The 27,135-nt window shown below is 35.3% G+C and overlaps 1 protein-coding gene across 1 annotated transcript in view; it reads right to left on the bottom strand.

Annotated features, from left to right (window-relative positions):
• Positions 1 to 27,135, bottom strand: part of megf10 (multiple EGF-like-domains 10) — a 76,475-nt gene that overhangs the window by 45,931 nt on the left and 3,409 nt on the right. The window contains exons 2-6 of the mRNA XM_088912298.1: positions 26,194 to 26,295; positions 25,563 to 25,663; positions 21,158 to 21,250; positions 5,672 to 5,918; positions 1,519 to 1,639 (exon numbers count right to left, since the gene is read on the bottom strand). Coding sequence (XP_088768424.1) covers positions 1,519 to 1,639; positions 5,672 to 5,918; positions 21,158 to 21,250; positions 25,563 to 25,663; positions 26,194 to 26,295 — 664 coding nt within the window. The remainder of the gene's footprint in view (positions 1 to 1,518; positions 1,640 to 5,671; positions 5,919 to 21,157; positions 21,251 to 25,562; positions 25,664 to 26,193; positions 26,296 to 27,135) is intronic.

Raw genomic sequence — 27,135 nt, 5'->3', positions numbered from 1 at the left:
GATTTAGATTTTGGTATAGCTACAGTTTGCTACACTGACAGGCTGGATGAACAAAACCTTTTTAATTCTTCATTACAGAGGATTAAGTAACCTGATACAAATTTTCAAAATCTTCAAAGGGATTGACAAAGTCAAAAATAAACATTAAAAGAGAAAACAAAGGACACAAGTGGAAACTAGACAGATTTAACACACATTTAACACAAATGGGTATGGGAATATGGAACAAGCAAGACATTTTTTTTTAAAGCCGTTAGTCTGGCTTCTTTCAAGAGCTATCTGAATCACACCCATGAAGAGAATGACTACTAAATACCAAAAGTTCTAAATAGGCCGGTTGGCCTCTTCTCATTATGTTATTAGTAAATAATTATATGCACAACCATTTATATTGAATGACAAGATCTTTAGTTGCGGTTATCAAAAGTCATTATATATTTTGTTATAGAATTTATGACATCCTGGAATTATCCATTCAGTCATTTTTATTTCACTTAACTGGATAAACTGAGAGGAAATTGAAAACAGTAGGTAGTGGACTGTGATGATAAATGTAACGATCAAGTTTATGGAAATGGCTTTGTCAATGAAGAAGTCTGTGTTATTTTCTAGTCATTTACATCCATTACTAGTAAGTCACTTATCCTGGTAAGGGTCAAGACGATGCCTACACTATTGCTCATCTCCGGGGTGGGCACGCTATTGCAAGGCCAAGAGAAAGTGATAATTCAGACTAGCCAATCACACCTAGCAAGCAAGACTATGCATGTTGGGGGACTTAGAGCGTGCTGTAAAAATTCATGAGAACACAGGGTGAATATGCAGATCTCATACAGGCAGACGCTGAAGGGAAGGCTCAAACCCAGGAGTTGTAAGATCAGCATCACTGATCATTTACATTTCATTATCAACTTGATTCACAGATGACCTAAAACAGTGAGATAAACAACTCATGCAAAAAGGCCTAGCTACATTTTCTGAAACCAGTCAATATTTTCTTTGAGAAATATGAAAAAGTTCTGCCATTTATAATATACAATAGTGTGGCATATTATGCATTTCATAGCATAAAATAAAGTATAGGATTAAATGTAGGTCTTCACAAAATTAACAAAACCTTTTTAAAAGGACACAGTTTATTTTCTCACATAATAAGGTAAAACCCTTTGAAAGTGAGACAAAAAGTAATTCAAATGTATTGAGAATTTATTCTAAATTTATAAATACCTAGTATATATTATTAATTTTCTCTTTTATTTTATATCAAATTTTGAGAAGCCCAAAAAATCAAAAATGTATTTGACAAAACCATATTCTAAATGGCATGTGTCTTAACCAACAGGACTAATCATCTGTAATTTGTAACTCTCTGTTCTGGCATTTTGAAAAGTAAAAGAATCTTCTTAAATAAAAAGCATGTGCTGTGTCTTCAAATTTAATTTTCTGTCTGAGACAAATGTATGAAAATGATTGAACAGTCCACATACACATACTGTAAAATACAGAGATTAGTCTTACCATCCAGCCTGGAGGACAAGAACACTCTCCAGTGACATGGTGGCACACTCCTCCATTCTGGCAAGGGCATCTCTCCTCACACTGCTGACCGTGCTTTCCAGGAGGACAGAGGTCTTCACAGCTTTAACGCCAAGAAAGAGGACATCAGAACCAACAACCATCTTTCTCTTTGCCCACTTAATCACACATCATCTGTTGATAACCCCTTGATATTTTCAATATTTAAAATAAAATCAAACAGGAATCCTTTATTGTATTGTGACACACTTTCTCCTATTCACTTCAGAACTAAAAACACACACAGTGTCTGCATGGAAATGCTGAAACAGACATACTCTAGACATTGAAAAGCAGCTAATGCTACATGTAGAATTACAATATTTTTTTGTTTCTTGAAACATCGGTAATTAACATACAGAACGATCACCATCAATCTCCATTTAGAACAGCGTCAGCAACTGACTAGCCTATCAGCATGTGGATAGGTGCTTTTGAGGCATTTATTAGGAGTCTGGCAAAAGAAGTCACTTCCAATGATTCTAAAATTTTTATTTGTCGGTTGTTTAAGGGCATTAAGTTGGCTGATGCTGACACCTTCAGTTGTGTCATTACTACCCTGTGGCATTACTTTTCCTTTTGCAACACCTGTAGCTTGTCACTATAAACAAGTTCTTTTGCGTGTTCTTTAGCACAAAATCAATGTCAGATCCTTTGGGTGAAAATTTACATCAGTGTTTCTTAACAACAGCAATTTGTTTACCAATCCCTGACTGAAGGGCTTGGAAAGCAGCAATGCTTGCAGCAATGTAGTTACAAATGCTTATTAATAAGCCACATAATTAAGTGTTGCTGTAGATTCCTCATTGAGGCTCTTCTCTGTGGTCCCTGCTACTGAAAAGGTAATGATCTTTGTATGCTGGAATGTAGGGAGATTAAGTTGTTCTTGATAGGTAGCATCTCCAAGGACAGCAACATCAACCAGTACCAGCACTCCCCATGATAGAGGTCCGACCCTGGCGCCTGGATGTCTGAGAGAGCCATAGTTATTTCTGTATGACGGTCTTATAGTTGCAGGTTGTGATCAATCATTCAAAAAGATGACCAGCCAACCAGGCACTTGTAGGACATGAAGATCAACTCAAAGCAGTGACACTTTAACCAATCACCAACAGTTAAAAAGCAGTGCACTTCACTTATAATTCTGCTTCTCTCCATTGATCCAACTTGGCTGACTGACAGCAGAACTACTGTATGTGACTGACACGACTGTTGTCTAAACTTTGACACTTCAACTTTTGCCCCAAAACATCAAGTTAGAGATTGAGAATGTACATAAAGGCAGAATTCTGCCCAAGGTCTACCCTGCAGCCAGGACCTTGCATCCAGCTAGCTGCACTGTGCATCAGCCTGATCACTGGAGCAATATGGTTAGACTTTGTTGACACAACTTGAATATCTAATTTCTCAGCAGTAGCCACTAAACCTGTGAGCAATCTGAGTTACTCCACTTTCCTTGTGACTCGCCCTTGACCTAGCAATCCCCCTTGTACACAGACTTTGTCCCAGTTCTGAACAGAACTGACTGTCAGTGCGAAGCTACAGTACAGCAGGACTTCTCTCCTTAATATCTTGAGCTGCACCAGGAATGAACAAGCACTGAGTGAGCAGAGCAAGGACTGGACAATGTCAACTGTTTCCTTATCCTTATCTTGGGAGTTAAAGTATTTGAGAAGAGATCATTGCAGGCTGAAATTACCTCTGGAGGTGTGTGACAGTAACAGGCTTTAATGCCTTTATTGTATCTCTTCTTGATATCTGCTACATCTTGATATCCCTCACGTAATTTGCTGCCATTTTTATGCAGGCAGACTTTCACATATTTAGTTTGAATGCTTTTATGTACACATTTTATGTATTAATAAATGTATTACATATGTTAAAAATCCATGTGAAGATTCATTGTTATTGTGTCAATTAATTCCTAATAACCAAGGTAAATCTGTGCAATTTACTGGTACAAATAGAATTGTACCAGTAATTTCACACAAATGCCCATACTGCCATTGGCATTCCTAACTAAATGATCTTGTCTAAGCAGTTAGTGGTCTAAATGAAACACTGTCCAAGGCAATGGTTTACTTCAATAGAAGGTTATTTGTTTCTTCAGGATGTTAACCTCACCTTCACAATTCTTCTATCTTTCTTTTTTTCTTTTTCAACTACAAGGTCTCCAATCAAATACCTGGAATTGTTTCTGACACACCTTCTGACACACTCTAAGCCACCTACAATCGTGGAAAACAGATGCATTCATTCCACAGACTAACTGCAATAGTTCAAGAGCTTCAACTAGCAAATGTTAACCCACGTAAGGCTGCTGGACCTGACAATATACCTGGTCGCATTCTCAAGGAATGTGCAGCACAGTTACAGTAGCTAATGTTTTTACAGACATTTTAATATCTCCCATGCCAGGCGGTCATCCCTGTATGTTTCAAGACCACCACGATTATACCAGTGCCGAAGAAGACTACTGTGTCCTGTCTCAATGACTATTGCCCCATGGCACTCACACCAATTATCATGAAGTGCTTCGAAAGGCTAGTCATGGGGCACATTAAGTCCAGACTCCACCTCTCTGGACCCACTCCAGTTTGCGTATCATCCCAACAAGTCTACAGATGATGCCATATCCCTCGCCCTTCACCTTGCCCTGTCCCATCTGGACAAGAGGGACACGTATGTAAGAATGCTGTTCATTGACTTCAGTTCAGCATTCAACACAATCATCCCCCAGAAACTAATAGAAAAACTGAGTTTCTGAATCTCAAAGCCTCCCTCTGCAGCTGGATTCTGGACTTTCTGACTGAGAGACCTTAGACAGTGCGCATTGGAAACAATATCTCTAGTACCACCATACTGAACACTGGAACCCTCCCGCGCTGTGTACTCAGCCCACACCTGTTCACGCTGATGACTCTTGGCTGCACTGATAAGCACAGTGCAAATTACATTATCAATTATCAATGTTAAATCATTATCAATGTTAAAAAACAATATGTCGCTGAATGTCGATAAGACAAAAGAGATGATAATTGACTTCAGGAGGGCCCACGCTGAATACTCCCCACTGCACATCAACGGCTCCCCTGTGGAGACAGTTAGAAGTACTACGTTTCTTGGTGTGCATATTAAAGATGACCTCACGTGCACCATCAACACCACCTCCCTAGAAAAAAAGTACAACAATGTCTCCACTTCCTGCGGCAACTGAGAAGGGCAAACCTTCCACCCCCCCATACTATCCACATTCTAAAGAGGTACCATCGAGAGCATCTTGACAAACTGTATCATGGTTTGGATTGGGAATTGTAAGGCCTCAGACCGCAAGTCCCTGCAACAAATTGTCAATATAAGCAGGAGATATCATCGGAGCCTCCCTTCCTTCCATTCAGGACATATGCCACAAACGCTGCTCACACAAAGCCTCCAGTATTGTAGACGATCCCTCCCACCCCTCCTGCAACCTCTTTGCCCTCCTTCCATCTGGTAAAAGGTATCGCAGTATACGGGCCAGCTCCACCAGTGTCAGTAACAGCTTTTTTCCACTGGCTGTCAGGCTCCTCAACACCATGGTACCTACTGCACCTACTCCAAATCTGGAAACCTAGTTCTTTTTTGCCGAATGTCAGGCATACTGCCCGATGTATTCTTTGCACAATCCTGTAAAGTAAATTGCACATTGCACTTTATGTACCCTGTACCTTGTACCCTGTCAGCAATGTCTATGTCTACATTGTCTATAGCAGTGTATTGTCTGTATCCGCACCGTAGACCTGGGGAATGATATCTTCCTCCTCTGTATACTTGAATATGGCTGGATTGACAAATAAACTTGAACTTGAACTTCCTAGTACTTGTATTTTCAGTCATGAAACTGAGAACTAGAAACATTTCAATGGCACAGCTGCATGGGGTATAAATGTTTGCATGTCCTGAGTATGCCCCTTCTATTACCCTTATTCTGTCAGTACAGTCATACAGTATACACTGCCACACCAAAAAATAATGTTGTATTGATGAATTTGTATATTTTTTCCTGGTGTTCTCTTAAACCGTTTAACACATACAGTAGAAAGTACAGTTTACTCACAAAGCTCCTGTGTAGCCAGGGGCACACTTGCATTCTCCTGTGATATGGTCACAGGTAGCTCCATTTTGGCACTGGCATTTCTGCTGGCATCCAGTCCCATATGTCCCAGGTTCACAGCGCTCTTCGCATCGCCAGCCTTTGAATCCAGGAGTGCAGATACATGCCCCAGAAATGGGGTTACACAAGGCTCTGTTCTTACACTGGCAGCGGTTACTGCAGTGAGGGCCCCAGTGTTCACTGTCACATGCTTTTATGGGAAAGAAGAAAAGACAAAAAAAAATCTATGGCAAAAATACACATTCTGGAGACTGGTGCAATTTACTCAGTCAGTGGTCACTTTCAAAGCTTTGCATTCACAACCTTCCCTGAAGCCACTAATTCATGACATATTGATACATTTCCCTGACAGGGAGGGTCACAGAAATACGCCCTGGTGAGTTAATTCAGGGTATAGCTTCCTTCATAGCTTTCCACACTGTTTGTCGAAGAAACAATGCTCTCTGCATTTTTCATCTTGTTCATCCTTCTCTTAACATTAGAGCATTCCCCACTAGACACTATAATTAGTAGACAAAGAAAAAATGACACTCAAATCAAATCTGCCCTTCATACTTTTGTTAGTGGTTATAAGGGAGTTACTGTATGTATTCACCCTAAAACTCTTCATTCTGGTTTAGCTGGTGTTCTTTCTGTTGGAATTTTAAAAGACATTCATACGTTTTTCCTTTTTACCAACTTGTGGTGATACATTCAGTTATCACCTGAACTGTATCTTGAAAATTATATCAGCTAGCCTTTTTAAATAAATGTTTATATTCTACAATATAGTGGTACACACACACACAAAACACATGGTTTTGCTTGTAACACAACAACTGGAAACAGTTTCTTTTGGATCCTTTGCTATGCTGATGAATCTTAATGGCAGGTGTTTTTATTACCTCATTTATGATATACAGTAGCTAAACAAGAGAACTTGATTAATATTGCACTAATATGTTTTATTTGATCTTTTGTTTTGGAAATTAAGGGCTCTACTGTAGCCATTGGAAAGTGATAATAAAATTGAACTATTTATATTAGCATTTGAGAGTACATCTCTAAATAAAATATCCAGTTTATTTTTTTTTTAAATTGTATTCTAGCCCTGGCAGGTCTGGAAAACTGAAATTCTGCAGAACTTGTTAGCATTATTTTGTATTAGGTTTAAACTTTAAACTGTAAAATGAAGAGAAAAAAATTTAATCTAAGTTAAGTCTTTAAACTATAAACAAATTGATTTGACAACTTACAACAATATCAAATTTGTGTGAAATATTTTGCACAGAGGGCCCAAATATTCAGTACATGAAATACAACACTGTATGTCACTCTCAGGATCATCAAATCAAAAACACAGCTACCTACAGAGATATGAAATCGTTTTTTACAGGCAACACAGAATTATTGTATGTTCATAATTGAGGTTGCCAATCATAACTTTTTTCAGTGTAGTCTAAGAATCTGTGAAAAATGAAGCAGTTTGTACAGCAGACATTTCACTGCAGAAATGTTCCAGCGTGATCTGCATGCAGAGTAAAAAGTAAGAAGCAGTTGTCGGCAAAACAGTCTCCAAGTTGAGAGCAATATTTCTGTTGAATTAAAAGAAATGTATTCACAAGCCTGATTGTTAACAATGTAATGGGGCCGCTTCATGTCACTAGATGTTTTGTTGCCATGTTCTGAAGTGCGGACAATGATGGCAATATGATACTGTGCATATCTGCAAGGTATCTGTGCATATCTGAGGTTTTACGTTAATGTGTACATTATACTTTTATTGTGGATTGACATGCACTGATCAATGCTTTCTAACCCAAATACAAAAATAGTGTTGCAGTTCCCTTTAATATGTTAATACAGTACACTCTCTAGCAATAAAGAAGTAATAGTCATTTGTGAACAAAGAACGGGAGCTCTTACATACAAAACAGAAATGGAGGTCAATTAAATCAGTTGATGTTGTTTGTTTTGCAAAAAAATGTAACCCAGCTGCCAATGAATGCAACCAAGTTCAATTTAATCAATCTCCATCCAGCTTTATAAGATTTAAAAGTATGTAGGCCTTTATCTGCAGTTAGGCCTGCCTGCAATGCTCATGCCTGGAAGCTGACTGTAATTTGGGAGCTGTCAAAACCAGCTAACTTCATTTTAGTTTCCTTCATTCCTGTGTTCCTTCATGTGAAAGGGAAGACAGGACTGAATGGAAATACATTTCCATGAAAGCAGCTGGGAAATGTAATTGTTTTGAAAATATGTTACCATTAACTCCTGCATTCCCAGATTACAATAATCAGAGCAATTTTCTATGTAGGTAATATTTCTACCATTTATAATAAATTAGTGAGAAGACAAAGAAATTAGGTAAATTATAGAAAAATCTACAATGGAGGATTTTATTTACTCTAAAGAAAAAATAATTTACTCTATTTAAATATTACTCTAAGTGCCATTTTGATTCTCAATTCTATAGTACTTGTTTACAATATTTTTATTCTTAATGTAAACGATAACAATCTTATTGTTTTTAAGCAATAGGTTTTTTTTAAACCACATAAAGACATGTAATAAAAGATTCATTCAACAATTTACTTTGCTGTATACAATTCTTTTCACTACATTATCAAAAATCCATTACCAATCTGGAATCAGTACATAGAGAGATCAGGTACTCTCCTTAAATTTAAATTTTGGATATAAATTCTGGGCAGCACATTGGCACAGTGGATGCTGACATGCACGTCTGGGCCCTGAGCTCAATTCTGGACCTGGTGTGCTACGAGGAGTGGAGTTTGTATGTTTTTGCATGGGTTTTTTCTGGGTGCTCCAGTTTCACTCCACAGTCAAAAAAATAAATAAAAACCATACTGGTAGGTTAATTGGCTTGTGAGAAAATGAGCCCAGGTGTGTGTGTGTACCCTGCAATGGACTAGACCACACCTTGTGCCCATTGCTTGTCAGGATAGGCTACTGCTCCCCTGTCACCCTGAACTGGATAAAGCAGTTAGGAAATGAATGAATGGAAATACCTTTTGAACTATCATCTATATTTCTTAATATGTTGCTCATATTCTCCAGATTGTCTTAAGATGTAAAGTACATTTCAGCCCAAAAGTATTTTTTTTAAACTTAAGATGAAAGCCCCATTTTGATTTATCTTAATAATCATAAGTAGTTTCTTCAAGCTTTGAGTTTCCCTATCTTTTACGTACATCATCTCAATTTGAGTATTCACCACTTATCTGTAGTCTGTTTTTTCATTCATTAACCAATTCTCAATCCAAACATAAACATTATCTTAAATGTTTAGAGACAGCAAATGTATACAGAGGTGTATACAGTATAATGTACCATTGAGTGAGTGTATCCCAAAACTGAGTCAGATCAAAAGTTTTCAGAAAACCTGTTCTAATGTATAAAAACTCTTAATTTTGTCATTTAAAGAGCAACTAGAAGTACTATATAACTGCAATCAACCTTCAATGGTTCTTGTAACCATAACCCTACCATGGCCTAATATGCTGATTTAAATACCTTTTATACAGCATTTTACACCCGGTTCAATGTTTGCCTAAAGAACAGAGATAATTGAAGAGGATACATTTCCAAAAGCATTTATCAATGGTTTTGATTGTTTTAGACACAAATCGTTTGGTTTGAGGAACATTTCAAATCTGATGACTGAAGGGCTTCAGAGATACATTGCAAAAATAATAATAATTATAATTGTTTACACTTATATAGCACTTTTCTGGACACTCCACTCAAACCGCTTTACAGGTAATGGGGACTCCCCTCCACCACCACCAATGTGCAGCATCTACCTGAATGCTGAAAAATGCTCAGCTGAAACCCTAGCTGGGATTAGGGTTAGCATTCCCACACTGCGTAGACATTTTTTACGCACAGTGCTGGATTTTGGAGCCCGAGATTTAGGACAAGTGATAATTTGCTCCTACTGTCCATCATCTGCTGCTTGATGCTTATGCAAATAACTATAGCAAGATAGTAAAACCTACTTTTTTAAAATTCATGTTGAGGATCCCTAACGTATCACCATATACAGTACATAATGCTCTAGTTTAATTTAAATTATTGTTTTCAAAACCTTATATGTTGTCTTATTTCTTAATTCTGTTTGGTCACTTTATATGGAGGCTCCACCTTAATCATTTTCCTGACAGCAGGTACTGTATTACACCTGTCTTGAGTGACTCCTTAATGAATTTTGCTAAGGGCTTATGAATAAAATCTCTTGCTTTTTCTTGGTTTGTTTTAGAGTTTGAAACAAATCTGCCACATTTGTCATATTATAAAGCAGCTTAATCATTCATAACAAACCACTTTTAAAGAAAACGTGGCATTTATTTTAAAAAAAAACTTTTATATTCCAAGCATTTGTCAACAGGTCTGGATTTGTTCTTCGTACAGTTTAGAAAATCTGAATGACCTGTCTCTTCTTATTCAAGGGCCATCAACAATTGAATAGATTTCAGTATCTCCAATTATTTTGGCATTGGTGACCACAGCACTGTGATCACATCACAGATACCAGTCATTCCAGTTCCCTTCTCAAAATTCTGATAGGGCTGGTTATAAATTTCAGGTAGTCATGTTTTATGGGGAAGTGCATTAAGCCTGCTTCAGGGAAAAAGTCAGGCTTATTTCAGATTGTCTTAAACTAATCACATTAAATTGGGACACAGTGAAGGAAGCCTACAAATCCAAAGAACAGTGAATATTGTTCTAACTACACTACAACCTTATTGCAGCTCATAATCTTTGTTTAGCTGAGTTCTACATGTGATCATCATGTGTTCAGGACACATGATTTCCCAGCTGAGCATTTTTAGAGTTTGATAGGATTTGATGGGCAGTCAGGTTTTTCTTCTGCATTCTCAAACTACTGTACAGGGCAGCAAGTAGAAGAGCACAAAACCTACTTTCATTTTCCTTGGTTAAAAGTATGCAAGACCCCCTCAGGCTACACATCATTATCTAAGCAGGAGGTGAAAGTCACTATGTCTGCACAAATAAAACATTCTTTTACCTTTGGAAAACATGACCCACATAACGTGAAGTCATGACACTGCTTGAGGGGGGGGAGGGGATTTTGTATGCTTGAGTTGTACTCCCCACTGCTTCTTTTTATTACCCTCTGTTAATATACAGATGGCCTACAGTGGAAACAAGCAGGCGCCACATGAACAACAAATTGCAGTGGTAAATAAAAGAATCTCTTTTTTTTTCAGAAGAACTTCAAAATATTAAAAATAAAAGTGCTCTGTTTCTGTTCAGTTCCTTCCATGTATCATTAGTACAATGAAGAATGAGAAAAAAAAGAAAAAGTCTCAGGGACAAATAATGAAGAAAGAATCTTACTAACCACTGAATTACTAAATTCAGTACCTAAATCTAATTTTTGTTGGAATGCAACATTGTTAAACAAATCCATTTTTGAAACTCCTAATTAAATAAAGGCGAAGTTATGAATCCTCACTTTCCTTTAAAATTCCCTTCAAATTAACATGCTGTTTCTACAAAGAAAACAGGCTAAGGATGTGGCACATTGAATATATTTGCCTTCCTTGTTCTGCAAAGGTAACAAAATGTACAATCAAAAATAATAAATCACTGATAATGGAAAACAATTCTGGAAATAACGTCTTCAAGGCTGCTATGGTTGGCAGTAATGAGTCTTACTGCACTGACTGAGGGGCCCTGACACTGTGATGCCCACAAAACAGTAGAGAATAGCAGCTGCTAATCTGCTAAAATGGACACCCTTTGAGCTGATGGCTGTCCTCAGGTTACATACTGTCAGCTGGGCTTAATTAGGGTAACTCTGGGGACACTGTCAAATAAAATCAACTTAATTTACAGAGTTAACAATTATTTTCAGATGTTCTATGAAATAACATTATTATTTTCACAACAGAACATTATGGTCACACAGATCAACATACAGCTTTGTCCATACAACTACATAAAATACTGCAGTTCACATTTGCGTAATACTGTATGTGCATAGAAACACAAGTCACTATTGAATTCAAGGGAATTTTCTCAAACTGTAAGCATGCAAATACTAAGAGATTAAGAGTTGATATTGTATTTTTTCCACAAATTCTCTTTTTGCCTACAGTATATGGGGACTAGTAGAGTTCTTCTGAGAAGAGCACCCAACTCTTTCTAGCCAGCACACATTCAAGCAGACAGCAACATTTTCATATGTATGAAGTTCATTGTATTAATGAGATGCATAGGAAACCAAAGTGAAAACCAAAATATTCTCCAGAATAGAAATAAATTATTGGTTTGTCAATAGAATGATGATCAAAAAATTAGGACATACTGTAAGACCACATTCTCAGATAACACTGCTGGGTGGCAGGTCCCAGACAAGCCAAAGAGTTACACATCATACTGAGGGCATCCTGGTTATCTCACACTGCTGCTTAGGAAATCCTCATAGTGATTCAGTATGACAAGAATATCTAGAATATACAGTACATCTCAAACCACATCCCATATAAATATTTTAAGGTTTATAAACTCTGGAAAATGGTCCAGAGGTTCCTGTGTTTTTTCATATCAAAATCATTACAAAATTGTTTTACAACTTCAAAATTGTTAGACAAATTAACAAAAACATGAGATGTATTAACTAAACATATAAATTAGAAAGAAAATCATGGGAGAAAGGACATTAATGAAACATAGTTTGAAGATAATAGACAACATGCAAAACTACCCAGTCACAGTTTCTGAATTAGGAAAACATCATCTACAGTAGTTGTACTTCTTTCCAATTTATGCATTTTTAGGCCTAAAGTCACTCATAAAATTGTCAAGTGTCGCTTGAAGATTTAATAAAAAAAGGAGCAGTCAAGGACTGATCAGCACAACATAACAAAATCATATCAGTCACTTACACCTACTGTACCTTATCACCTATAAACAAAAGACACTCTCCTGTGATCTCTTATGAAAGCTGATAATTTTAAGTACTGTACATTTTCCAGTTTTACTGTGATTCCACAAATGTATATACATTGCTTTTTATGATGATTACATTGCGCTTCACTGTATTGTAATCTGAATATTTTTTTTTTTCAGTGGGAATATGTTTAACTGGAAAAATCTTGCTCATGCCCAATATTCATGTCAACTACTGATCGGTGGGTAGTTTTCTTTTCTTCCTCATTGATGTATCAATAACAAAGAAATACACTCTACATTGTTCACACTGCAGAAAGTATAGATATTAAACCTACACAACAACAAAATCTGGAGTGGTGCCCAATTACGAAGGGAAAAAATGTTGGCTGCTTAGTCAACTTGCAGTCAGTGAGTTAATAAAACTCCTTGATATTATTAGTGTGAGACCATAAAAGGTTTGGAAGGAAAGTGTCAGATATATCATAAAAAACATATTGCTTGGTAATTCAATCTGCCAGCTGTTCCAACAGAATTGGCCAGAGACCTGCTTCAGACCAGGGTAAAGAATGTTTTCCATACATTTACTATCACGCTTCGAGGCTAGAGCTGTTGAAAGTCGCAGGGAACCGGATACATGCCATTCAATGTGCATTATTCTTACTATTAACACATTTTATAAATGTTATTAAATAACTCAAAGCACTGTACTACAGTGCACACATGCTACCCATAACAGAACTAAAAAGAAAGCTGAAAATCTGTAAATTAACCAAATTAAACCAAGAATAACATTTAACTCTACATCTAAAACTACAATGGCAAAAAATGGCAGTAAGTCATTCTCAACAAACTCATTAATAGCAGAATCTCGAATATATTTGGGCAGTGAGTTCCATAGACATGGTAGTGCACTTGAGAAGAGCTTATCTTATTAAGAGGTGATGCAATATTGCAGCTGTCTAATTCTAGTTTGGAGATCCTTTAGCTGGTAACTTGGAAAGAAGTACCATCGATGACAGGGGTGGGTAGACAGAAAGACTGTTCTCTATGTTGCCTTTTTCCTAATTTGTTCTGTGTTTTCTAATTAAATGCTAATAGAAAGTTGTCCAAAGAAAAATAAAACTCTGTCACCTACTGTGAGTGCCTGGTCTTTAGTAGAGTATTAAGTCCTGATTGAGTAGATCTCAGATTAAAAGCTACTGTATGTCAAACACATGCAATAAGCCCTCAGGATAACCTGGAGTCATAAACAGAAGATCCTTAATGTCCTTTATTTACACAAAGTGTAACTTACAGAGGAAAGAAGTTAAATGGTGATGCAGAATACTTTTGTTCAGCAACATACTATATGCCAGACATACTGAAGCCTGTTTAGTATTTTTAATAGATAATCAAGTACTTACAGCATTGCAATAAACTAATTACGGTGAAATAAAAGCATTTCAGTATCAAATAGGAATTCCCTTATAACATTTCAAACCATGAGCTTTAAAATGATGACACAGGGTCCGAAGTAACACCAAGCTTTTTGATTTTTTTTTTTAATTTCTACGCCAGAAAACCTCTGCTGCATTCAGAAACTGCAACAGAGATATTGTATCTGAGCTGGTTCACAGCTAAATCTCAGTGTCATCAGCATAGACATGAAACCCAAGGTCATTATGACAAATGAGCCAATCAAGATACAACATGTACTGTAAATGTTAAATAGTAAAAGCCTCTACACACAACACTGTGGACAACCTTGAATAAGCATGACAACATTAGATTTGAAATAGACAAGATTAAGTAATTGGCTCCTGGTTGCCAAACCAATGAAGGGAAGCACAAGTGATGCTAAGATAACTTTCTATGTGCTTTTGAAGGCTGACAAGATGAATCGCATCAAAAGCTGCCTTTGAATTCAGAAAGAGAAGAACACTGCACAAAACTGGTTGGTTTCCTTTAATTCATGTGGTATTACGGTGTTCCTCAATATTTGAAATATTTGAATTTATTTTCTTTGATTTTCAGAAGCCAAATGTTTTAATTTCCAAAACCCATACAGAGTATTAAGCAGGGGGGGATGAGATTTTCCATTTAAAAGACTAATTTTGAGTTTTGTCATGGAACTTAATGAGTTAAAATGTATGATAATATTGAGTCAGCAAAACAAATTTAATATGGTGTAACTGTTGCGTGTCCCTTGTTATTCCTGACTGGAGTTTCCCCATGGTTCAAGCAAGTGCTTCTCCATGGAAGCACAGCGGGACATATGGACAGAAAACCACATTATAAAAAAGATTTAAAGCCTGTGCAATTTCCTCAGGAGTTTGTTTTTTATTAGGCTGCTCAATTGCTATTCACTGAACATTTCTCAGGGTATGTTTAATGCAATCCCAAGCAGAATGCTTCAGCCATGATTGTCAGCAGGCATGAGCTGGTTTACAATACACTTATTTAAATATAGTAATTGAAATTAAACCTTCTCAGGCCTTCACTGTCATAAAAAAAACAATACAACTGTCATATAAATTTAAGACAGCTTTCAGCAGGATTACATACATTTCAGCACCTTCAAATGCTTTTGTTTTTGTAAATGTTTAGTTTGAAAACATGTTTTTTTAACCATTAGGTTTTGCTTCAAGCTTTCAACAGTGATAATAAATCTATAAAGTCTATACGACTTTTATTCTAGGACAATACCTGAGAATTGGTGGAGCATGTCTTCTCCATCAAAATCAACTGCTCATTCACTTCAGTATCACATTTTTGTTTAATATGGAAAACTCTGTTAATCTTTTTCAGAAAAAACTCCATTCAAAATCAATATTCTTGGCCAGGCCTCCATGGAACCCACCTATTGATAAAATGCTTGCAGTCCAACAGTTTCCCACACACTGCTGTACTGTTCCACACTCTGCATGTCTCACTTCACAACATATCACACTGTTCTTGTGTTACATTTCCACACTGTTTCATGCAGTACATAAATGCCTTTTTTCTGCACTATGCAAACTATGCAAACTATGGAGTCTTGAAATAACCTTGAAATAATTACACATTTGTAACTTATTTTTTCCATGTGCCTAATACGTATTGCATTATCTTATCTAAACCCTGAAGAATCATTTGTGCTCAATTTGTGAAACAAACAAAAGAAAAAATACATTCTATTTTGCAATACATTCATTTTTTTTAATAACATAAGTGGGAAAAACAATAATAAAGGAAGTTACTTAGAAACAAAATATTAAATACTTTGTATTAGACTTGTGTATTAGACACCCTCGTCAACATTGCGGAATTTCATGTTTGGAAGTGCAATTTTAAATGAAAAATCTTATAAACAAGTGTTAAATTGTTAAACTTGAAACCTGGCTGAAAAACAACAGTCCTACCTTGACTGCTTGACACAGTTGGTTATTAACATGATTAAGACACAAACAGGTAGCAACAGGACTATCAGGCTAACCCTGTGCTCTGAGTGCATGTCAATTAATTTAAGATGAATCTGAATCATCAAATAAAAATGATTGTCAAGAGATTAATTTAATAAACTACAGAATGCACAAGAAGCCATTTTGGATGCAGAAGATATCTTGAAATTAATATCCTACTTAAATTTGAGGCACCCAAAAATGCAACCAAAATGATATTGAGATACTGTACATCAGAAGTATTTAGTGATAGCTGACAATGAGCAGTTCAGTAGTCTGAACACATGCTAATGCGACGAGAGTAACTGGAAAAGCTTCTTTAAAGTTTATGTGGCTACTAACATCTTTACTTTCATGAAATCCAATGTATCAAAAGGAATTGGAAATGTCTCAAAACAAAATAAAAAGAAGTTTACAAATATCATTCAACAAGATGAATGATATCTTACGTTTCTTCAAGATATCTCTAAATTAATTTGATTTGATTGAATATTTAATTTTGAGATTTCATAAACTAATCTAAACACATCAAAAGTGGTTAAAGTTGCCTAAAAACATTCTTATACTGTATATTGTGAACTCATACAAATATATCTATAAAAATATGGCCTTATTTTAAAGTTTAATCGAATAAGTTTTTGAAATCATTTAAATGTGAAAATTATTGCTTAAATTATCTTAACATTAATTATATCTCAAATTAATTTCATAGACTTTTAGATTACTTATAAACATCTTTAAACACTTTATAGTATCTCTAAAGTATAACTTGACTTTGTTATACTTGTCATCTTACATCTACATCTTACTGTACAGACATGTCATCTGAATCTTGGTTTTAAAGATTCCACTATTACAAAATACTAAGATATTTAGTTTAAAGACAAAAAGAGGTGTCTTTGATAGTATTACACCTTAATGATAAGATTAGGGAAACAACAATTTTACAATTTCAGTTTTACTCACAGGATTATTCACAAAGTGACACAATTTCATATGAAGCTTAATGTGGGCAGCAGCTGGAAATGGTGTTAATTCAAAAGCATGAACCTTAATGCATAGCCTTGCTTATGTCTGAAATTGGATATGTGTATGTCGTTAATGCTCTATAGAGTGGCAGGCATGGAGCCATTGGCAAATAAATAATCTAGATGACATAAAAAGTGAAAAAAAAATGTCCATTTCAGCTGAAAAGGGATGAACCAGAACACCACACCCATGCCGGAGGAAAAATAATTTTCTTTTGAGTGTCTTGTTCTCCTTTCATAAACTAGACTACAATTTAAATCATGCGGCCTGTACCCTGGAGCTGCTTCTTGTATTTCCCCCTTTTTTTTTCCTCTGCACTCTGCAAAGAATAAAAGATTTCCTTTTGTAACTCAAAACAATATTCTGTCTCATTGTTAAAGTTCTTTGACCCATGAGACAGAAACAACAGTAAGTCTGCATCTTTGTTCTTTTGAAGAAATGAGAGTAATATTGAATTTCCAATTCAAACTGTGCATTAGCCCTTATTCTGAGACTGGCTTTTCTCTACCATGACCCCAACCATTGAGCAGAAGAGGACTGCATGGCCAAACCAAGAAGTTAAGCCAAATACGTTCTTAGGTTTAAAATCTTGTTTCAAATAACATTTAGACTCAAAGAACACATACACAGTAAGTTCCCAGTTAGAAAAACTGTCAGGGGTTAAAACAACTTTTTATTTATTAGCATCTGATAAGGAGTCCTTCACTGGAGGGACTATGAAATTGGGCACAGACAGTTGTGTGTTTCAATTGGTTATGTGGGACAGCTTTACACACAATCAAGCACAGTTACAATGATAGTGTCTGACAGAGACCTCAGATCAATCAGCACGAGGGATGACCTTAAGCAGTTACATGTGAATATCAAGTATTGATTTTGGTTTTGTGGTTTATCAATACATTGTTATTATGGCAATCAGATCTATACACAAGTGTGAACTGCAGTCAAACCTAGGTTTATATCAAATCCCTGCTATAAGAAATTCACACTAATATTTCAGATATTGTAGGTTACAAAGATTATCTATCGGAAATACAGTGTTAATGTTTTGCATTTCATGCTTGTTTAATTTTAATTTTACTTGAAAAGAGTAAATGCTATCACAACACAAGTAATGGTGCTGGTAAACTGTACAGAAACATAAAACAGCTGAGTCAGTTTGAGTAGATTAAAGGAGTTTGATATTTACTTTTAGATTTCCTTTGATCTGGCTAAATTTAGCCTCCATGCCTCTTAACATGTTACCACTGGGGCTCCAATAGTAATAAAGTAAAGATTTTGCCGACTGATCTACTGCTACAAAGATAGAATAATTTTCTGACAAAAGGCAAAGGCAAAACATGGGGTTCTATTTAATGTAGGTTATTTGTAGTTGCTTTAAGAACATTTTCACAGATTTTTTTTTATCAAGTAAGCCACCAATCTGTTTTATACCAAAGGTTAGTTCTCTACATAAAGACCAGCAGCTAAATTTAAGGGAAGCTACTGCACCTACAACATTTAAAACTGAACAACATGAGACTCATTTTGCACAAAGTCTTGTGGCACTCTGAAGCCGATTTTCTGTCTTTTAAAGAAAATACAGACAAGATCCTCCTATCAATTAGCAGCCATACCAGAAGGAAGAGCCAAATGGCCTCCTCTTGTTTGTTTGTGACCTTACATATGTTCCTAAACAAAGCAGATGCACTTCAGGCACAATACAGTACATACTAATGTCTTTACCAGTCAATGATTATCATGATTCATACATTCTCACACACAGCCCTGAGGTAGTATTAAAAGGAAAAAAAAAAGAGGGAGAGGAATAGAAATCAAACCAATGAAACTAAAAAATGTATTTTGCTGTGCTTCTTTATATTGCTAAAATATTTATGAAATCAGACTAAAGAACAAGATCCATCTCTTAGCCACTTTTTCTACAAGCCAGCCTTTGTTGACCTCGAGGAGAAAAATGAAGTTGGTGTTCTCAGTTGTTGAGAAAGAGTTCACATGGAGCAGTCAACAAAAAATGATACACAACAGCCTTGAAAGTACATGACTGCCAACAAACTTAGCTTCTTTTCCCAAGAAGAAGAAACAACCTAAGAAAATGCTGAAAAAGCCTGCACTGCACTGTTATATTTTCACACACAGTGTTGATGTAGAAGAGCTCTGACCACAACTTTGTCAACAACAGCTACATGTAACAGCAAAAAATATGTTCTCATCCCAGAACCTTGGTACCAGATCTTCCTCTGATCATTTTATGCATTCAAATGTTTTCATGTGATATTAAGAACTCAAATTTTGTGTGATGCTAGAAAATAGGTGGGGAAATTATATTTTCCAAAACTATTATCCTCAGACCCACTTCAAATGGTTACTCAAGATGGCATCAAACAGAAAAAGTGAAAAAGTGTTTGTTTAATCAGAATGAACATTCAATTGTGAACATACAAAAAAATCTTTGCAGGCAGTTAGAAGTTTGAGGCCTAAGGTTTAATTCACCTGAGATTCATTCTTTTGAATTGTGATCACTGAAATGAGGAGACTGTAAGTGTGTTCAATCAACCAAGTCTTCTCTAGCTGAATATTCAAATGTACACATGACAAAGCAGACAATTTACATATATCCATAACCATTCATTATAGACTAACTTTGCTGTCTTTATCATCTGATCTTCGTTCTTGTAATTTCTAACTGTGTAGATGCTGGAAAGATCATATATCAATGAACATTTTAAAGGTACCAAGTGATCTATATTCAGAATTAAACTGAAAACAGTTCTGTTTCATCAAGTAATACAGAGATTGTTTTACAATTTATCTGTATCACATTTACATCTTGATTAAATGTAAAGGAGAAATTGCCCAGGATTTGAAATTAATTAATTTTTCAAACATTTTAAAACAGTTCACATACTAATTTGACTAATCTTATATTATTGCAATATTAGAACTACTGTTACTAATTAACACCCTTTAGTTTCTTTTTTCAGTTTGAATTGAATAATCACTTGTTAAAGAGAGAAAAATGGAATACTTTACGGCACCAAATGAAATGAAAATTCACTAAATGAAAGTGCCATCTTCCTTAGGGTCAGGTTACTGAACAGCTTCTAGAAAACAATATCTGAAACTCAGCTTTAGAAGCATGTGAACAGAAATCTTATTCGTCTCTAATCCCATGCAGAACAACAGTACCAGCACAGAACTAATCTTTCCAGGTCAAACTCTCTTCTCTGTCCTGTTAAGACAACACAGCCTTTTAGTTAGTCTCTGGAGACATTACAGTTTCAGACATAACAATAGCTCTTTCATGAGGCTCTGCAATATGAGACCTGCAGACAGGATTTATACAGAAGCTGTAAGCCACTATATTTGCAGGAAAACTACAGTACATCTCACAGGTAAAATAAAAAGATATGAAGGAGAACATAAAATCATGTTGCTTTTGTAATTGAACATTGTCATAATCAAGGAATAGGAGGGGCAAAAGACATTCAAATTCATTTATGATGACTACTGAAGCTGACAGCTGTTTTATTTTCTGCACATATTGCTTTTTGAAAAATCTTATTAATTAACTTGTAGCTTCAGTACCTAGGTGGAAAGTGATGAAACCACCTGGTTCTATCACTTAAATGCTTTAGACAAAAAACACCTAGCATGAGTTTAGTGAATTTATCTAGTGAAGGCAATGGTTTAATGTTAAACACTGAAACATCCACAGACCTGTGTAGTTTACAGGGGCAGAGTCAAGCAGAAGAGGCCAACAGAAAAGACAGCATTTAAAATACAAAGCATTGCAGAACTACAGACATTTTCCAGACCTGAGAAGTCTGTATACCTTACATAAATAAAGTATATTGCCTACCTTACATATACAGTACAATGTCTAATTTATCCAGAATTTCATAAAGCAAAAGGCAAAACTGAGAAATGGGGGAGGGAGAAAAGAGCAATCAGCATTGATGGCTTCTCCTCTCTTTTCTCTAATCCCACAGTCTGCCCCAGTGGCACGAATGGAAATGTAGGCATAATGTAAGACAGACAACAGCAGGTGAAGACTTACCACTAGAGCAATTGGATCCACCCCAGCCAGGCTCACACTGACAGCTGTTGGGAGCAATACAACGGCCATGGTCACATTTATCAGCACAGTGAGCTGCAACAGGGCAAAGGGAGTCGAAGGAAGAAAGAAAACAAGGGAAAGTAAGGTCAAATGACAAGCTTTCACGTCCAAACAGACCTTCTATAGTATATTAAGTTTTTAGGAATGAACCTAGATCCACATAAGAAGTCCAATTTATCAGACACCATAAATGCAGAAGTTAAACCAGAGGCTTGAGCACATACTGTATAGGAATGCAGAGAGTTCTTTGCCTAAGATACAGGAAATGCGCAGTATATCCAGTAAAACATATTCTGTTTTTGTTAATGTTTGAACAAAACACTAAACCTTGAAGGACGTGAAATATTTATTCCCTGTGCACACTAAGGTAGAGTCGTCCTCTTTTCTCATTCCTTTCAGGAAAACAGCACTTGTACAAACTGTGCCTTTGGAAATTAAGAATCTTAAATATGATTAACAGAGCAATGAAGCAAATATGAATCAACAACTTCTTTTGTTATTGAATTGAACTGAGTTTTGGCTCCAATTATTTTTTAACAAGTTTAAAAGTTCAGTTTGTGTGCAAAGTTTGAATTATCCTCATTTAATTACAGTATACGTTTAAATAATTTTCTCTTTGCATTAGAAATAAGAAAAACAAGCATATGGCAGAAAATAAACATCAACGAAAGAAAGTAGTAGGGTATACAAGATTACTTCTCAATATTTTATTTGTACATTTATTTCTAGTTGGACTACTGGGGAACACAACTTTATTTAATAAACCAGTTTATTCATAAGTCTGAGTTGTAAAGAACTAGAATCTACTTTATTACTTACAGGTGTTTTATTCATCTATACAAGAAAAAATGAGGCTCCCAGATATGTGTCATTTTATATTATACATTAATATGCATGGGGGGAAGGGCTTATTTTCCTAACAAAAAAAAGTTTTAACACTGTAACAACTACTGTTTAGTAATTTAGTGATATTTGCCTGTTGTTTTTTAATGAAAATGTTTTACTAAACAGTATCATCAATCTAGCTCATCCAGGCAGAAATTGCTGATTAATGCCAGACTGGGTGAATTAGAGAACAAAGGAATTACAATTTAAATTGAATAATATTGATTAGGAAGAGAATTCACTGGTATCAACATCTGACCTTTCTCACTTGGATTAATAATGATTCCATTATACAGAATTATCATTCCAAACCATCTGATTTGACTTATTTTATTTTTGACTTATAATTATTTTTGCAATATTAGATATCTCAACATCATAAGATATCAAATTTGACTCTAATCCAGAAGGAAATAATATGCACTGTACCGTGAAATGTGTAGTTTACATCAGTTTAGAAATGAAAGGCATTATTTTTAACATTTTTCATTTAAGACAAATTATATATGGTAATTTAATGGCTGTATAAGATGCTTATTAAAATAGTGGCTTTAAAATTTTCTTCATTAACATTTAAATTAATTGCATATTTAAAAGTTGGGCAGGTTGTAGCAACCTGATTTGCCAAATACAAACCCATTACTAAAACTATTTGAATATGTTGAGGGACAGGCATAGTATAAAGAATAAAACTTCTCCATTCTATTTAAAAATAGACGCACAGTTGACTTTCTTTGCTTATACACAGCATTGATTGGACTGTATCATGTGTCAACAGCAATCATTACAGTAGATGATGTTACCCTGTTACTTGGACCATGAGAAAGGGGAGCTTGTTTTTTGGGTCATAGTTTAAAGCAGGCTTGCTATTTCCAAATCTAAATGGACTTAATCACTGCACCATCCTGATGCTCTAATTCACAAGGTGTGGAATTCAGATAAATTGAGAAAATGTCTGTACCCATACAGTTTTATTAATGGCATGTGACGCAATAATAATTCTCACAAAGCCCTGTAATGAACCAGCTTCATATCTAGGGTGAGAGCAGTCATGTGCTCTCAGTTCCACTTGTGATTCAGAGAAAGGCTTTGGGTTACTACAACCCATGATGAGCAGTTTTTTTGATAATGAATAGAAGGAAAATTTTACATATAAAACTGAGTGATATTCCAACTTAATCTGAGCTTCTGAGCACATGCTGTAATTGAAAAGGGCGGAAGAAGTTTATGAGAGCATCTCGTAAATTTTTATGATGTCATAAATTCTTTTAAAAGAAACTTTTTTAGAGATGTGAATCATGTTCAGGCTGATGAAATGTCTAATGCAACATTTAAAATACGTGTTGTAAGTGGAGATTCTGTAAACATTTAGAAATCTCTTTCACTTTTTCATCATGATATTGGCACTAGTCATTTTCATGTTTGTAGCCTTACAGTATATGCTGCTGTCTTTAGCTGGGCTTGAAATTAAAATTTCCATGAGGTTATCTGTTTGTAAAAGGCATGGAAACACCATCATCTATAGAACTTACAAAAAAAACTGATGTGGGATACACATAATTTACAGAAGTCTGCCTTATTTCTTGTGTGGTTGTAAGTGTGGGATCTGATTCAAAGTAAAATCTATTCTAAAAAAGGGAGCTTGATGTTCAGGGAAATTCCGAAAAATTAAGATTGGGACAGAACAATTCTTAAAAATGTATTGTTTTAAACAACACATGAATTCAATTCATACCTACTGTAATATGAATCTTGAGAGTGTAGTGATGTCAAATAGGCTGTAAAACAAATATTTAGCTCAAGACTGTATAACTTCATGAACCTGTAGTGTTGAAAAAAAGTGTGTGAGCCCCAATATAATTATGGTATTTACAATAAAAGACTACAAAGATACCCTTGCTTAATAAAAGTGTTTGCTTAAAAATGGTTTAAAATCAATTTTATGAGAATACAGCTGGTCCAGACAAAATGGCAGCCTTGTCTGGACCACATTCCCACAAACCTTTGGAGAATTAGCAGCTATCCTCAGTCACCTGACCCTTCGGGGCAAGATGATTTGTCAGTTAAGTACGTAAAAAGCAGGAAGCTGAGGCTTTCTCAGTCAGTCTGTCATGAAGTGGTGTCAGTTATCTGAAGACAGAAGGCAGGTTTTTTTTGTTTTGTTTTGTTTGGTTTGTTGTTTTGTTTTGTGGTAGCTGTTTTTTGTTCTCTCATTATAAAAATTAAGAGCACTTGTTTGAAACTTACAGCTTTATAAGGATGCATCTGTTATCCTGGAACCATCTACTTTAGACAATTTTATTTCACCACACCCAGTGGGGCATCACAAAGAGTAGTTGATAATCATCTGTCTGGAGATGGTTATAAAAACAATTCTAAACATTTAGGGCTCTATCCATGAACTTTCAGACAGAAAATCTACAAATGGAAAATATTCAAGACTGAATATAGACGGACTCTACAGAGGAATGGCTATCCTGCCAAGTTTTCCTAAGAGCAACCCAAACATCCATCCAGGAAATCACAAAGGACCCCAGAGTGATGTCAAATATTAGTGTTCATATGGTAGGACCTGGGGTTAGCTATTCCTATAAAAAAACCTTCACATTTTAATAACTTGAAGGAGTTCTGTAAGAAAGAATGGATCAAAAATTATAAAAGGTAATGCAAAAGAATGATAATCAGTTACAAAACCATCTAGCCAAAATCATTGTTTAAGGAGATGCCACCAGTTACTGAATCTAAGGGTTTACAAATTTATTCACAAGGATATTTCAAATAAAAAAAAAGTCTCTTCAGTGTTGCTCTCTGATGCACCACAGAGAGGTTTAGGAGATCCTTTTTAGGACATTAAGGATGGTTTGTTGTGTTTAAGATGGGTTGTGAATGTGAAGATGCATACTGTATGTGTTTGTATTGTACAGTATATCTTTAATTGTAGCAGTTCACAGAACCAAATTCCATGCAACTAGTTGTATGGCAATAAAATTTTGAACTTGAACTTCTACTTGCTCCCACCCAAGCACTGAATATGTCCAAAGTATTCTAAGACTTCTTATCTTGGACCTTCTTGTGTACTGAATGGTATAATGGTATAATCAATTGTGTCAATGTACTGAGCTATATGTTCTGAAATAACTGTTAGTGTTTTTGTGTTCTTTACTGTATGTCTTTGAGCCATGTTGACATCTGAATTTCGCCCTTGAGGATTAATAAAGTGTATCATATTGTATCGTATATTTACCTTTGAATTATTTTGTTATGCTGTACATGTACAATTAATTTAGAATATACAGTTTCTTTACAATTTATTTATATAGAGAGGGTTTATGTTCATGACTTGTAATTTATTTATTTAGGTTTCCAAATTTGTGTTTCTGTATTTGTCATAAGTGCAGATTTGTTGATTTTAAACATGTATGCATAAATATTTTCTGTGGATACTGTACACACTACTTACGAATACACATCTCCCTGCTCTCATAAAACCCAGGGCAACACTGGGATTTCCTTCTGTACATTGTCTTCTCTCCTCGTCTATAAGCTGTCCTGTAACTTACTCTGAAAGCAAGAAGAAAAGAGCAAAGTAGTTATTCTAACCAAATAAATTGTGCAAGACAATACCTTGATCTAATTAGAGAAAAAAATACGAATCTGCTACAAAAATACCTTTTTGACAAGTGAGAGGATTCACTGTCCTGTATAGTGTATCTTACTTATACTGCACAGTATCTAGAATCTGCAAATGTTAATCTGATTAAATTGTGTCCTCTAGTGTTATCTGAATTATTTTCTAAAACAGTAAGCTTTAACAAACTACAAATAAAAGCTTGCAAATTAAACTTTTGAGCAGGAACATTTACAGTACATTTTCCTTGTTATTTAAAAAATGCATCACTTATTTTATTTGGAAATGCATTTTGATATCTTTTAAAATGTAAATTAAAAACAGCAAAATACTGTATTAATCAAATTAATGCCATACTTGTGAGCATTTATATGAGGATTGCAATTATTAGGAAATAAAAGCTGTATTACTGTAGCAAATACCAACATAACCCAATATTAACCACTTAGATTCTGAAACTTACCTGTGTCTGGTACATTTGAACCAGTTGAGTATGTCAGTGCAGCTGGTGTAGTATACCTGATCGTAGGGATGTGCATAGGATTCTTGAACGATCACGGAATAGCTGAGGGAAGAGCATATTCAGTTACTAGTACATATACTATTTATATGAAGTGTGTGTGGTCTCATAACTCACCAAGAAATACATAATGATAAGGCCATTAAGTGGCTTAACAACTGATCCGTTAAGGTGCAACAAAGGGGATTAAATATCAGATTCTTTCTGTCCTCCTGGGGAATGACTTACGGAACAGCAAAGAGTTCTCCCATATTGAATAGTCCTGTGCAACATTAGTCCTGTTTCAACCAATTTTACTTTATAAACATTTCAAAATACAGTTCTTTAAGCATGCAAATGTGTGCTCTGGTGTTTCAGAATTGCTTTATCATAAAGACTGTTTTGCAGTGTTAGATTTATTTCACTGGAAAAACATTTCCAGAATTTTATGTACAATATGTGACCTCTTGTCCTTAAGAAACCTCTTTAAGACTGTCATCACTGCTTATTTTTTTTGCTTATGTTTTGCTTCCATATTACTGATGGAAACCTGTATTTGTTCTATAATTGAACGTAAGACAATACAATGTAGACAAAACGTGAAAGCAGAGAAATTGACTCACTTAGGCAAAATTCTTGCAACAATTACTGTATCTGGCAAATACACTAGTATAAGACAGGAAAGGAAACATCTGAAGCACAGTTATTAAACTACTCTTGTTCTTTAATCATTTTCAAAATATATCATTTTGAAAACATTTCAAGAATGAAATTAATTAATGCTAACACATTCTGTATTTTGTCCAAAACAAATGCTACATTAGTGTTTTAACAGCAAAATAACAACATAATGAAAGTTTTTTTAATTACATTTGGTGATTTACAACATACAGTATTAAACTCCTA

The sequence above is a fragment of the Atractosteus spatula genome, chromosome 3, assembly GCF_055471065.1.
Source record: "Atractosteus spatula isolate fAtrSpa1 chromosome 3, fAtrSpa1.hap1, whole genome shotgun sequence".
Classification (NCBI taxonomy): Eukaryota; Metazoa; Chordata; class Actinopteri; order Semionotiformes; family Lepisosteidae; genus Atractosteus; species Atractosteus spatula.
Note: the sequence above shows the minus strand (reverse complement) of the source record. Positions and strands in the feature narration are given on the sequence as shown.